The 12,899-nt window shown below is 42.0% G+C and overlaps 1 protein-coding gene across 1 annotated transcript in view; it reads right to left on the bottom strand.

Moving 5' to 3' along the window:
• LOC119973671 (cadherin-related family member 4-like) overlaps positions 1–12,090 on the bottom strand; it is a 33,008-nt gene extending 20,918 nt beyond the window's left edge. The window contains exons 1-6 of the mRNA XM_038812055.1: positions 11,986–12,090; positions 11,141–11,286; positions 4,584–4,764; positions 2,222–2,378; positions 500–605; positions 203–418 (exon numbers count right to left, since the gene is read on the bottom strand). Of these exons, the coding sequence (XP_038667983.1) occupies positions 203–418; positions 500–605; positions 2,222–2,378; positions 4,584–4,764; positions 11,141–11,286; positions 11,986–12,089 (910 nt within the window). The 5' untranslated portion in view covers position 12,090. The remainder of the gene's footprint in view (positions 1–202; positions 419–499; positions 606–2,221; positions 2,379–4,583; positions 4,765–11,140; positions 11,287–11,985) is intronic.
• Positions 12,091–12,899: the final 809 nt, after the last annotated feature.

Below are 12,899 nucleotides of genomic sequence, written 5' to 3' on the forward strand. Positions count from 1 at the left end.
CGGAAAATCCATGGGCGTGAGTGCATTGCCGGCCAAGCGGAGGATCCCGCTGACGGAGAATCCAGGCCCTTGTCTTTCTTATTAGGATTTTGCACTAGGTTTTATATTTTATGAGTTGCTAAGTGAAACCTACACTGAGAAAGAAAGAAAGTCCTATACAGCAAGAAATATGAATAGAAACATTAAAGTGATCTTTCAATACCTGAGTCAGGTTCAATATAAAACTTGGGTGGGACATCAGTGTTGCCTCCTACAATAGAATACTTTACATTGTTATCTGGTAGGTCCGTATCAGTAAATGCCGCTGTTCCAACCAGAGCCCCAATTGGGCTGTCTTCAAATATATTAAATGTTCTTGTTCCGGAGAAAGGTGTTCCCTCGTTAACGGGTGTGACCTTCACTATAACTGTGGAGGTACCTGAACAAACAGATTGTCAAATGGTCAATTCAAAGTAATTCAACTTCGTGGTTGCATCAGTAATCCAAGACAGAGACTTACTTGTCAATTGAGGGATGCCGTTATCCTCTACCTTAACAAATATGACATGTTGAAAATTAACTGCAGCAAATGAACTGTCATCATACTGCAAATGTGAATGCCCAACCTGTAAAATAAATAATGTGGTCCATTGTCAGTGAATCAACATCTTATGCAAGAGATTACACTGATGTTACTGTGTTTTTTGTCATCAATCCAAGAAGGTTTAATTTTGGAAAAATGGTGATTTAATCTCAGTTCAAACTTTGGGTTCAGTTGCGTTCAATCTGATTTAATTCCAGTGAACTTGAAACCAATCTGCAGATTGTTATAATAAAGCACAGATACAGCGAGGGCTGACGACATTCCTTTTCCACATTTTTTGCAACCTGATTCGAAAGGAGTTTCTCTGTCAGTGTAGCAGGGACCCTTTCAACTTTCACACCACATGCAAGTTAATATATAGAAGCTGCAAAAATGACTGTGATGAAGTAGAATTTGAGAATTGAGCAACTCACTAACATCCTTCATCCACCATATTGTATGAAACTCAATAAAAGACGAGCTTATTATTTTTGATATTGTGCATGAATATTAGTCTTAGTTAGCTTAAAGATGATATGAAGGATTCAGAAATGTAACTATTTGCAATCTGCAATGATCCCCGGTGATGCATTCTCCCAACTTTGGTTGAGTTTAGGATCAATTGTGTCCTCCCAAGACAGGAATGTTTTTATGTTGTTGGAACATCTTTAGAGTCATTGAAAGGTCAAGCCCAAGAAGGCAAGGGGCAGATTATGATGGTCTGTGCAATTGATTTTTGCAAAAAGAATTGGAAAAAGAATTGCTAAGGTGGAATACTGAGTTGGGTCAAATCTAGATCATGCCGAAGCAGGGAGGTATGGATTTCATGGGCTCAATCAGATTCATAATTTTTCCTTTGGTTTATGGAGGGGTTTTGTTTGTTTAAAGAATTGACCAACAGCAGGGAAAGATTTTTTCTGAGTACAGACTGCAAAAAAATCAAAGCCCATTTATAAATATAAATGTTTGTTTGTCCTTAGGATGTGGGTAACCCTGGAAAGGTACATTTATCGTCCATGCTTTGTCACCCGACAAAGGTGGTGCTGACCCGGTTCCTCGAATATTGTAATCCTTGCTCTGAATCTGCTCCCATAATCGAGGGAGGTATGAATGCAGGATCTTGACCCAGTCATGATTGGAATGGAGGGAGCCATGGTTGTTCATGTGTTGATGGAGTTTGCATACTTTAAGTACCTTTTCCCTTGTAGGTGCTTCTGAGCATTAGACAATTGTGCTGGGGATCTGTTCCACGTTTATTACTGTGAGAATGGGAAGTAACGTTTTTTCTACTTGCTAGTTTTTTGTGACAGTTGTTAATTTTATGCACTCTTAAATTAAACAACCAGATTGTATCCATATTTATTATCAAGACAAACCTGGAGCATATTGTGGGATAGTTGTGATTTTATTTGCTGATTTAGTACAGGCAGTAGGTCTTTAAAGTCTTTAAGAATGAGGCAATTAAAAGCGAAATGGATTGAAGAATTCAGCCAGCCTTCTTAAAGTGCTTTGAAGTGTCTCACTCAGTATAAAATAACACCTTGTTTTTCCTTAATCATGTTGAGAATCAGAAATAGCTTTTAGGTCATTTATTGCAATAACGTAAGGAAAGAATAAGTTTATTTCTACAGCATTTCGATGAACTTTATTTGTACTTACAGTTATTTCATTGTTAGTAATGTTAAATCTTTCTGTTGAATATGTGTCTAGAATCATTGTGTACAGCAGGATATTATTAGCTGCTGTTCTGTCATTATCCCAGCAGTTAAGTGACACGACTGGAGTACCCTCTGGGGAGGTTTCAGCAAGCTCAACGCTGCAAAGTGTAAAAAAGAATAAAAGTTAAAGGCATTCACTGAATGTGTTTTGAAAAATATCAACATTGCTTCTAAACTCAAACATCAATTTAAACACATTTCAGAACCAGAGCAGCCATGATGGGGGTGGGCTTGGGGGGAGGGGGGAGGGGGGCTGAGGGGGGGGGGGGGTGAAGGGCTGGTCAGGGGTCCCTTCAGGGGGCCTCGGAGATCGGGACGCAATTTAAAATGGCGAGTGGAGTTCCTCAGTGTACAAAACAGGGCTGTGTGTGGCCTCAGTCACATGTTTCCCAATGAGGCCCGTTATTAAATGTGAGCCATGTTTTATAGCCTTGTGTTTCACGGCGCTATGAGCTCTAGGAAAAATCCGACTAAACGCACTCACCATGGGGCTTTGTTATGATTTTAGAAGTTCAGTGTTGTCCCACTGAAGCAGATTCCAGACAGGAGTCTAGAATTGAATGGGAAGCCAAAATATTGTTTTTAAAAATTTGTTCATGGAATATGGACATTGCTGGCATTTTGTCCCTCAGTTTTGTTAATTTAGTTTAATTGGTGACCTGACAAGGATGATCTGCTGAGATGTCCTGGGCTCAGAGGCACTTTAGTTCAGCAATGAATCCATCTTCATTGGTGTAAATCCACTTCCCCTTATTGGAAATACAAGGTCCCAAAGTTTTGAAAGTTTAAATAAATTGTAGGGACATAAACAGAATTAACTGTGCGTTGATTTAAATATAATTTTAGATCCAAATACATAAGCTGATGATGCACAGAATTTTTAAAACCACGATTATGGTTTCTGTCTGTGATTTTAAAATGTAGAACGAAATGACATACATGGAAATGATGATAATAATCTGTTTTTCATTTTCTGAAAATGGCCATGGTCAATGAATTGGGATGTACAAATTGCAGCTCTGCTTATATTTCTACAATACCTGTTATTGTGCTTGATTAATAAATAGCCTTGAACAATATCATTTGGTGGGCCGGTTTAGCTCAGCTGGCTGAACAGCTGGTTCGCGATGCAGAGTGAGGCCAACAACGCGGGTTCAAGTTCCAAATGGTCTTTGGCTATGAACCGATCCTGACTGAAACCTTCATTGACTCAATGGGCATGATTTAATGGAAAGGTTGCTAAGTGTAGTAGCGAGGGGAACTGCTACGACCTTCCCGACGCTCGGTCCGACGAGGCCATCACTGCTATAAAGCGTTAATTGGACCACTTAACGAGGCCCCATGGGCTTCATGCTGCAAATGACTGTCTCGCCAGCTGATTCGCTGGGTCCGCGCTCGCCAGGCCTCTGCTAACAAGAGAGAGCAGCACTTAAACTGCTCCTGCACAGCCAACTCTACACAACTCGCAGCCATGCCACCGAGGAGACCAGCCCCACGATTCGGCGATGCCAACCTGGCCAGACTGTTGAACGTGGTAGAGGTCAGATGGGATACCTTGTTCCCCTGAGAGTCTCGGAGGGTCAGCCACAGGGCAGCTAGTGCCACCTGGGCGGAAGTGACAAAGCCGTCAGCCCGAGGAGTGTCACCAGGAGGACTGGCACCCAGTGCCGTAAGAAGATCAATGACCTCTATCGGGCAGCACGGGTGGGTTGGCGAATGGCCGACGAAGCAGCATAAAATTCTAGCTCATATCTTTAGTGATGAAATGGACAGTCCATGCTGTGGAAATCCTCACACAGACACTCCATGCCATTTGTTGACACATTACGGTTGTAGGGCAGTATGGTGGCACAGTGGTTAGCACCGCTGCCTCACAACTCCAGGAACCTGGGTGCAATTCCGGCCTTGGGTGGCTGTCTGTGTGGAGTTTCTACGTTCTCCCCATGGCTGTGTGGGTTTCCTCTGGGTGCTTCAGTTTCCTCCCACAGTCCAAAGATGTGCAGGTTAGCTTGGCCATACTAAATTGCACCTTAGTGTCCAAAAGGTTAGGTGGGGTTACTGGGTTATGGGATGGAGGCATGGGCTTAAATAGTGTGCTCTTTCCAAGAACCGATGGGCCGAATGGCCTCCTCCTGCACTGTACGGATCCTATTCTATAATTCTTTCTCAGCCCAGGTCCCATTTCGTTCTTTACTCTCAATGCCACAGTGGTTCCTTCAGTACTCTGAAGACGTATTGTCAAATCGACAGATAATACTGAAATTGAAGATCAGAATCAAATAATTTATTTTAATGGTACTCACATATAGAGGTATCTGGAGCACTGAGGAGGATTGTCGTTAATGTCCGCAATGTGGACTGTAAGTGTGGCTGTGGACGAATGAACTCTGTCTGAATCATAAGCTCTTATTTCCAGTACTGGACTAGTCAGTGTATTGGGATCATCATAGTCCAAAGGGTAGGCCACTTTGATTTCACCCGTGTCTGTAAACAAATTGTGCAAATAGTAATGGTCATCCCTTTGAATGGAGTTAAGCTCAGTTCCTCATATTGTGCCAGAACTGGTAAGGATACAGAATATTTTCTGAAATTGTTATTGCAAAATGGAAACAACACAGACTGTGCATCAAATTCAAAAACAGGTGGCAGATTTGCACAACATTAACTGTTTGAGGATATTTATCTGGATTGTACAGTGTCAACATCCTGTTTGCCATAATTTTATGCAGAATATTATTTACATCAGGCGCTTTATTATGTGATTGCATTGTCGATGTACCTCTGCTTCTGTGTTTGGTCTTTCTCATGATACTACATTATAGAAACCTTGGGTAGAATAGGAAACGGTTGAGAATCTACTGTGACTCGTGTCACATTTTGAATAGTGCACTTTTTCTTTTAATGTCAAATGTTCAAACGATTGTCCATTGTTCATAATGCTGTGTGTTATTGACATCAGTAACTCCGCACTTTTGAAGCGCTCAAGGGGGACAAAAGTTTTACGATCAATAAAGAAAATAGCAATTTGAAAAGTAATACATTTGAACACATTTTCATCCATTTCTGCTCCATCTGGCTCTGGGGAGCTGCCAAATTAAACAGCATGCAGGCATTCACAGTTGAAAGGATTGGTTTGTTGAGCTACAGGTGTTAACTTTCCCTGCACAGTTGGCTTGGTAACTCCTCTGAACCAATACCCTTTCAGAAATCATCAGTTGCTAATGAATACAGAAAGGTATTTCAAAGAAATTAGGAGCTGGTATTACAGGAGCAGCGACAACATCAAAATGATGATTGGTGTTGTAGAATCTTGTAAGACAGGTGAGCGGTAAATAGATCAATGAATAAACGGTTTGTTAAGGTTGGTAACTATTTACAGATGGTGAGATAAAGGCTATCATCCTCCACAACTCCAAAGTTAGCAAGGAATCCTGCACTCAGCCCCATTATTTGCATGCTCCAGCCCGATTGGCTGAATGGGTCACATGATCCTCTGACAATCTTTGCTGCATTTGACATTTATCACATTGTTTGACCAGATTCTCTATGTCGGTATCCATCCCGGGCGACCACACATCGCTGCGTGTGAGCATCTTCATCTTTGCCAGCCCATGATAGGCACAGTGTAACTCTCGTAATAGCAACTTTCCAGCAGGAGTGGGGATGGCCACCCTTGCTCCCCATAATACTCTGCCGTGTTAACAATTTAACTCATCTTTTCTTACCTGAAAGGATCTTAATTGCTCAGACGTGTTATCATAATGTTAGCCTTCGAAGGACCATATGCTTAACTCTAGATAATATGGGGTCCTTCTGGGTCCAAAGTTTGATCTGTCACGCCGACACAGGGAATGTATTCAGAGCAAGAATAATTTCAAATGGTACTGGCGGAGGTGGTATATTTTTTGGTAGAAGAAGGTGGCTTAAAGCGTTTGTGTTTGATGTGCATGGGCCTGGCCCAGGCTCGTAGATTGCTAATAATAAAGTTCAGCATTGAACCTTAGCTGAAGAAATGGGAGGGATGACCTTATCCTCTCTAAAGAAGCCTAGCGGGGGTTTGTGGTCAGGACCTACTACGACGTGCTGTCCATAAAGATATTGATGGAACTTCTTCACCCCAAACATTACGGATAGTCCCTCTTTTTTGATTTGAGGAGAAGCATTTTCAGCATTGGTCAGAATCCTCAAGATACAGGTGATGGGCCTTTCTGCACCATCTGCTATCTTATGTGATAAAACTATTCTAATTCCATAAGAAGATGCATTACAGGTAAGAATTAATAGTCTCCTTTGAGGGGTCAAAAGGAACTAAGAGACTGGATGACTGTAAAGCTAGTTTAACTTTTCAAAGGCTTCTTTCTGATGCTCTCTTCAATACCATTTCTGGTGCTCCTTGAGCAGCGTGTGTAGAGGTGCCAACATTGTAGAAAGATTAAGTATAAGTCTTCACCATTCCTAAAACAAGATTTCAATTCTGACACATTTCTGGACGTGCTTCCTTCATTGCTTTCAACTTCTCTGCCAGAGGGTGGAGCCTTTGGGCATCTACTGTAAATGCCAAGACCTCACTCATGAGCTTGGAACATGCACATTTCTCTTCTTAGCCTTACACCGGCCATCTTAAATCTTTTTAAAACTTCCTTGAGATTTGCTAGGTGCTCCTCTTTGGATGCTCCTGTAATCAGTACATTGTCTAGATAGATAACCACCAGGTAGGTCCTGCAGTGAGCTTTTCAACGTGCACTAGAAAAGAGCACATGCCGATGAGACTCCAAAAGGTAGCTGGTTATACTGCTGCAAACCTTTGTGGGTATTTATAGCAACAGGTACCCCAGATGCTTCGTCTATTTGAAAATGAAATGAAAATCGCTTATTGTCACAAGTAGGCTTCAAATGAAAAGTTACAAATGAAAGTCCCTAGTCGCCACATTCCGGCGCCTGTTCGGGGAGGCTGGTACAGGAATTGAACCGTGCTGCTGGCCTGCCTTTGTCTGCTTTAAAAGCCAGTTCTTTAGCCCAGTGCTAAACTGTACAGGCTTGATGACACCTAATTCTTCCAACCAATAATTCAAGTGGTTTTCAAACTAAATACCAATAAAATGGTATCAAAATAATTCCTTAATGTATGACCACTGTGAAGGCATTCAAACATCAAAGTATATAGTCCTATTCTTCTGAATTTATTGTTAGGCCTGAACAATGTAAAGCAGGTAGGTAAAGTTATTTTGAATATTTAAACCTAGTTATATGGGCACCGCATTACATAATCATATAACAGAATCTAATGTAATGGACAACCCTTTAAAATCAACTAGCTGCTTCAAAAAGTTGATTTGAATTGTACTTTAGGAAAGTACAGCACAGTTCAATGTCTACAGATGTCTGTAATGTCAACCTTAATATGGATAAGTAATTTGTAACTCAAATATCTAGATTCCAAATTTTCCAGTAAAAATAACCGTGAGGCTATCGGCACTTACAATCGTTAAAAAGTGAATCAAACAGCAATTTGTGGAGTCCACACTTGTGCAATGAATCATAGAAATTAGGAAGCTGCCTTATATCTCCAGAAGCTGCGCTATAATAGTATCTTGCCAACAGGCATGGTATCAAATCACACAGAATGGCCGGAAATTATTGTACTTTCACAATAAATACACCCAAAAATGTTAGGTCTTGTCCTTTCAAGTGTGAGTTAAGTTTTAATGGTTTGATAGTCTTAATTATTGCCAAACAACCTCTCTGATCTTGAACATTCACTTTTATAATTATGGAGTTTCATTCTTTCAAATTTTAATTATTGTTGGAGATTTTCAGAAGTGTATTTTTTTAAAACTATTTTGTTCCCTTTTATCTCTCTCTGTTAATTCCATCTTTCCTTCCCTCCCTTATTTTGCATTCTGTACATGATTTGGCATTGACCTGACTATTCTAACTTACACTTTCCACTTCAGACTGGGCTCAATTTGAACTCTATGTCAGTGGTGGGTTTTGAATATGTTAAAATAAGATCATGTGTGTCTCAGGAAGGAGGCTTAAATACAATTGGTTACGGAGACATTACATTGCTTACCATAAGACCATAAGACATAGGAGTAGAATTAGGCCACTCGGCCCATCGAGTCTGCTCTGTCATTCAATCATGGCTGATACTTTTCTCATCCCCATCTTCCTGCCTTCTCCCCATAACTCCTGATCCCCTTAATAATCACGAACCTACCTATCTCCGCCTTAAAGACACTCAGTGATTTGGCCTCCACACCCTCTGCGGCAAAGAGTTCCACAGATTCATCACGCTCTGACTGAAGAAATTCCTCCTCATCTCTGGTTTAAAGGATCGTCCCTTTAGTCTGAGATTGTGTCCTCTGCTTCTAGTTTTTCCTACAAGTGGAAACATCCTCTCCACTTCCACTCTATCCAGGCCTCACAGTCTCCTGTACGTTTCAATAAGATCCCTCCCTCATCCTTCTAAACTCCAACGCGTACAAACCCAGAGTCCTGAACTGTTCCTCATACAACAAGCTCTTCATTCCAGGGACTATTCTTGTGAACCTCTTCTGGATCCTTTCCAAGGCCAGCACATCCTTCCTTAGATGCAGGGCCCAAAACTGCTCACAATACTCCAAATGGGGTCTGACCAGAGCCTTATGGAGCCACAGAAGTACATCCCTGGTCTTGCATTCTAGCCCTCTCAACATGAATGCTAACATTGCATTTGCCTTCCTAACTGCCGACTGAACCTACACGTTAACCTTAAGAGAATCATGAACAAGTACTCCCAAGTCTCTTGGTGCTTCTGATTTCCTAAGCATTTCCCCATTTAGAAAATAGTTTATGCTTCCATTTCTCCTTCCAAAGTGCATAACCTCACACTTTTCCACATTGATATACATCTGACACTTCTTTGCCTACTCTCCTAGCCTGTCCAAGTCCTTCTTCAACCCCCCTGCTTCCTCAATACTACCTGTCCCTCTACAGATCTTTGTATCATCGGCAAACTTAACAACAGTGCCTTCAGTTCCTTCTTCCAGATCATTAATGTATATTGTGAAGCGTTGTGGTCCCAGCACTGACCCCTGAGGCACACCACTAGTCACCGGCTGCCATCCTGAAAAAGACCCCTTTATCTCCACTCTCAGCCTTCTGCCAGACAGCCAATCCTCTATCCTCTTACCATTAACACCATGGGCTCTTAACTTATTTAAAAGTCTCCTCTGCGGCCTTCTGGAAATCTAAATAAATAACGTCCACTGGTTCTTCTTTGTCGAACTTCCTTGTTACCTCTTCAAAGAACTCTAAAGATTTGTCAGACATGACCTCCCCTTGACGAAGCCCTGCTGACTCTGTCCTATTTTATCATGCACCTCCAAGTACACCACGATTTCATCTTCACTAATGGACTCTAAAACCTTACCAATGATTGAAGTCAGGCTAACCTGCCTATAATATCCCGTCTTCTGCCTCTCTCCCTTCTTAAACAGCAGTGTTACATTAGCCACTTTCCAGTCCTCTGGGACCCTCCCTGCCCCCAGTGATTCCTGAAAGATCACCATCAATGCCTTCACAGTCTCCTCAGCTATCTCTTTTAGAACCCTAGGAGAGGGCTCTAGTAGAGGGCTCTGCAATAAAATGGACTTCTCACCACTGCAATTTCCAGTGCAAAAACCTAGAGAAAGTTTTTAAGTAAGTATAAGATTAACAAACAGCTCCTGATAATCACTTTCTGACTCTTAGTTTTGGACCCTTAAATCATGAAGATGACTGCTATATTACACATGAACAAACAGAGCAATTTCTCGGTTCCTTTGGGACACCATCAAATGCACCACCTCTAACCCTAGCTATCTTCATTGTGGCCCAGTCAAATTAATACAATTTGACATATATACATCACTGGAGAATCAGGGTGCATCATCAAATCCTCATTACAGAAAATTCCTAGCTATAATTTTCTGAGTTGGTCATAAACAATGATATATTTTCTTTTAGATTTAGTTCTGAACACACCAAAACCATTTTTTTTCTCTCTCTAGAGACTGCTGGGAATATCTACCATTTATTGCCTTTAATTTCATGAATTATTAATGGTTGGTCTCATTAACGTTTATTAAGCTCCCATCATATAGTTCAGCGTGCAGTGTGATGGGTATATGGTCCAGCCAAACACTTTTGTGCAAAAAAACATGGGGCTGGATTGTCCGATCCTGAGACTAAGTGCTGACGCCGGCGTGGGCACGGTGGCGTTTTACGTCTGAGAAAAAGGCGCAAAATGGCCACCGATCCTCCATCAGGTGGGGGGGGGGGGGGCTAGCGGGCACACAACATAGAGGCCCCAGCTCTAGCTGCGGATACGGCCGGAGAAGTGCCGACACCGGCTGCGCCGTGAAACATGGGGCTGGCCGTGTGCGGACCCAGCTGGGCTCGCCACTCCCAACCAGTATGTCCTCTGTGTTCCCAGTGCTCCCAGTACTCCCAGCTCCCACCAAAGCCCCGCCTACCTGCGGATCAGCTCTCCCCCGACTGTGGCAGCGCTGGTTTTAGTCTGCAGCCACCACACCGAGTTCCCGAAAATAAATACCACACGCGACTCACACCATCGGGAACACGGCCCATCCGAGGAGGTGCATCAGGGGGCGGGCCTTAGGTAATGTCCTGAGGCCGTCCTAACAGCGTGCGCCGTACTCCTAGAGTGTGCCGTTTTGAAGGGGGCGGAGCACTGCAAAACGGCGCCCAACCTGATATCGGCGGCAAAGTGGATTCTCCAGCCAATCGCTAAACTCGACTTCTGTGTCAGAGACTGGAGAATTCTGCCCATGGTGCCCAAACATTGTTCATTTAGAACAGTCGTGTTTAATCTTACCTTCTTCAATCAGGAAGCCAGCATAAGTCTTCACAAACTCATAATAAGTGACATCATCCACATCCTTGTCTGTGGCATTAACTTTTATTAATAATGTTCCCCTGGGCAGACTTTCATTAATAGTTAATGGATTCGGTGAAATTGCCCTTGAAAGACACAAATACAATGAGCATTCTATGCATGGAATTAATAGTTAAATCTTAACCTGCAATCAAATTCTCATCCTGAAGCACTTCTTGAGACAATTATCAACACATCATTTGGAATCGCCATGAAAATAAAGAAAGGATTCTTGGTAAATATGATCTCTACAATTGTACTGAACACCCTGGTGTATCTCTGATGTGTCTCACATTTCATTTTTTGAAGGATATACAAGCTTGCCTGAAAGCAGTAATAAAACCAAATGTGCAGTTCATTAATAAGATTAGTCCAAGTTATTCGCTAATTTGGTTCACATGATTATTTAATTTATTGTTATGTCAGAATGAATTGACTTTATCTCTTGCAGAAATGTCACTGAAATAAAAGTGAAAAATGATACTATGCTTATTACATCAAGGGTAAAAATTACTCAGTGGAGAAAGTTTAAAGTAGATGGCATTCTGTGATTCAAAGCATTCACTCATGAAAAATTAAACTGGGCTGGTGGGCTGCAAATGTTCTTCACTGTCTCTCTCTGTTTGGCTTTTTTTCTGCCTGCCTGTTTCTTGACCAGTAGAGTCTTAAATAAAGGCATCATGATGACAGATATTGGACAAGTAATTATTTGCAAGTAAGGAGGCTTATTCAATCTACAACTTCAAATTCATTTGTGCCAACTGGACAAAATCAAAACTGCTCACGTGAACTGTGGTGATTCGTCGTTGAGATTTTCAAGCTGAATTGTAATGGAGCCAGTGCAGGATTTAGGGCTGCTCTTTCCACTTTCAGCTACTACTATTTTCATCTGAAATCTCTGTTGGAGAAGGATAGTGAAACATTATTCTTCTGATCAGCTTTCAGGGGGATTGAGTTTAAGAGCCACGAGGTTTTCCTGCAGCTTTATAAAATCCCGGTTAGACACACTTGGAATATTGTGTCCAGTTCTGGTCGCCTCATTATAGGAAGGATGTGGATGCTTTGGAGAGGGTGCAGAGGAGATTTACTAGGATGCTGCCTGGTCTTATGAAGAAAGGTTGAGGGAGCTAGGACTTTTCTCACTGGAGCGAAGAAGGATGAGAGAGAGGTGTACAAGGTGATGAGAGGCATGGGTAGAGTGGATGGACAGAGACTTTTCCCCAGGGCGGAAATGGCTGTCACAAGGGGACATAATTTTAGAGGTAGGTTCTTTACACAGAGAGTGGTGGGTGCGTGGAATGCACTGCCAGCAGAGGTGGTAAAGACAGAGTCATTCGGGACATTTAAGCGACTCTTGGACAGGCACATGTACAGCAGTAAATTGAAGGGGTGCAGGTTAGATTGATCTTAGATGAGGATAAATGGGCAGCACAACATTGTGGGCCAAAGGGCCTGTACTGTGCTGTACTGTTCTATGTTCTATGAGTGCAATCGAACAAAAAACAGCAGAGGTGATAATTGCAAGCGAAAATTCAGCAACAACAACTTGCATTTATATAGTACCTTTAACATAATAAACTGTCTCAAGGCTCTTCACAGGAGAGTAAGCTGACAACTCAACAGCTCTTTATCTAGGCTGCTGGTACATCTAAATACTCTGGTAATAAAGCAAAAACTAAACCTGCTTTCTAACAGAATC

The sequence above is a fragment of the Scyliorhinus canicula genome, chromosome 11 (genome assembly GCF_902713615.1).
Source record: "Scyliorhinus canicula chromosome 11, sScyCan1.1, whole genome shotgun sequence".
NCBI classification, from domain to species: Eukaryota; Metazoa; Chordata; class Chondrichthyes; order Carcharhiniformes; family Scyliorhinidae; genus Scyliorhinus; species Scyliorhinus canicula.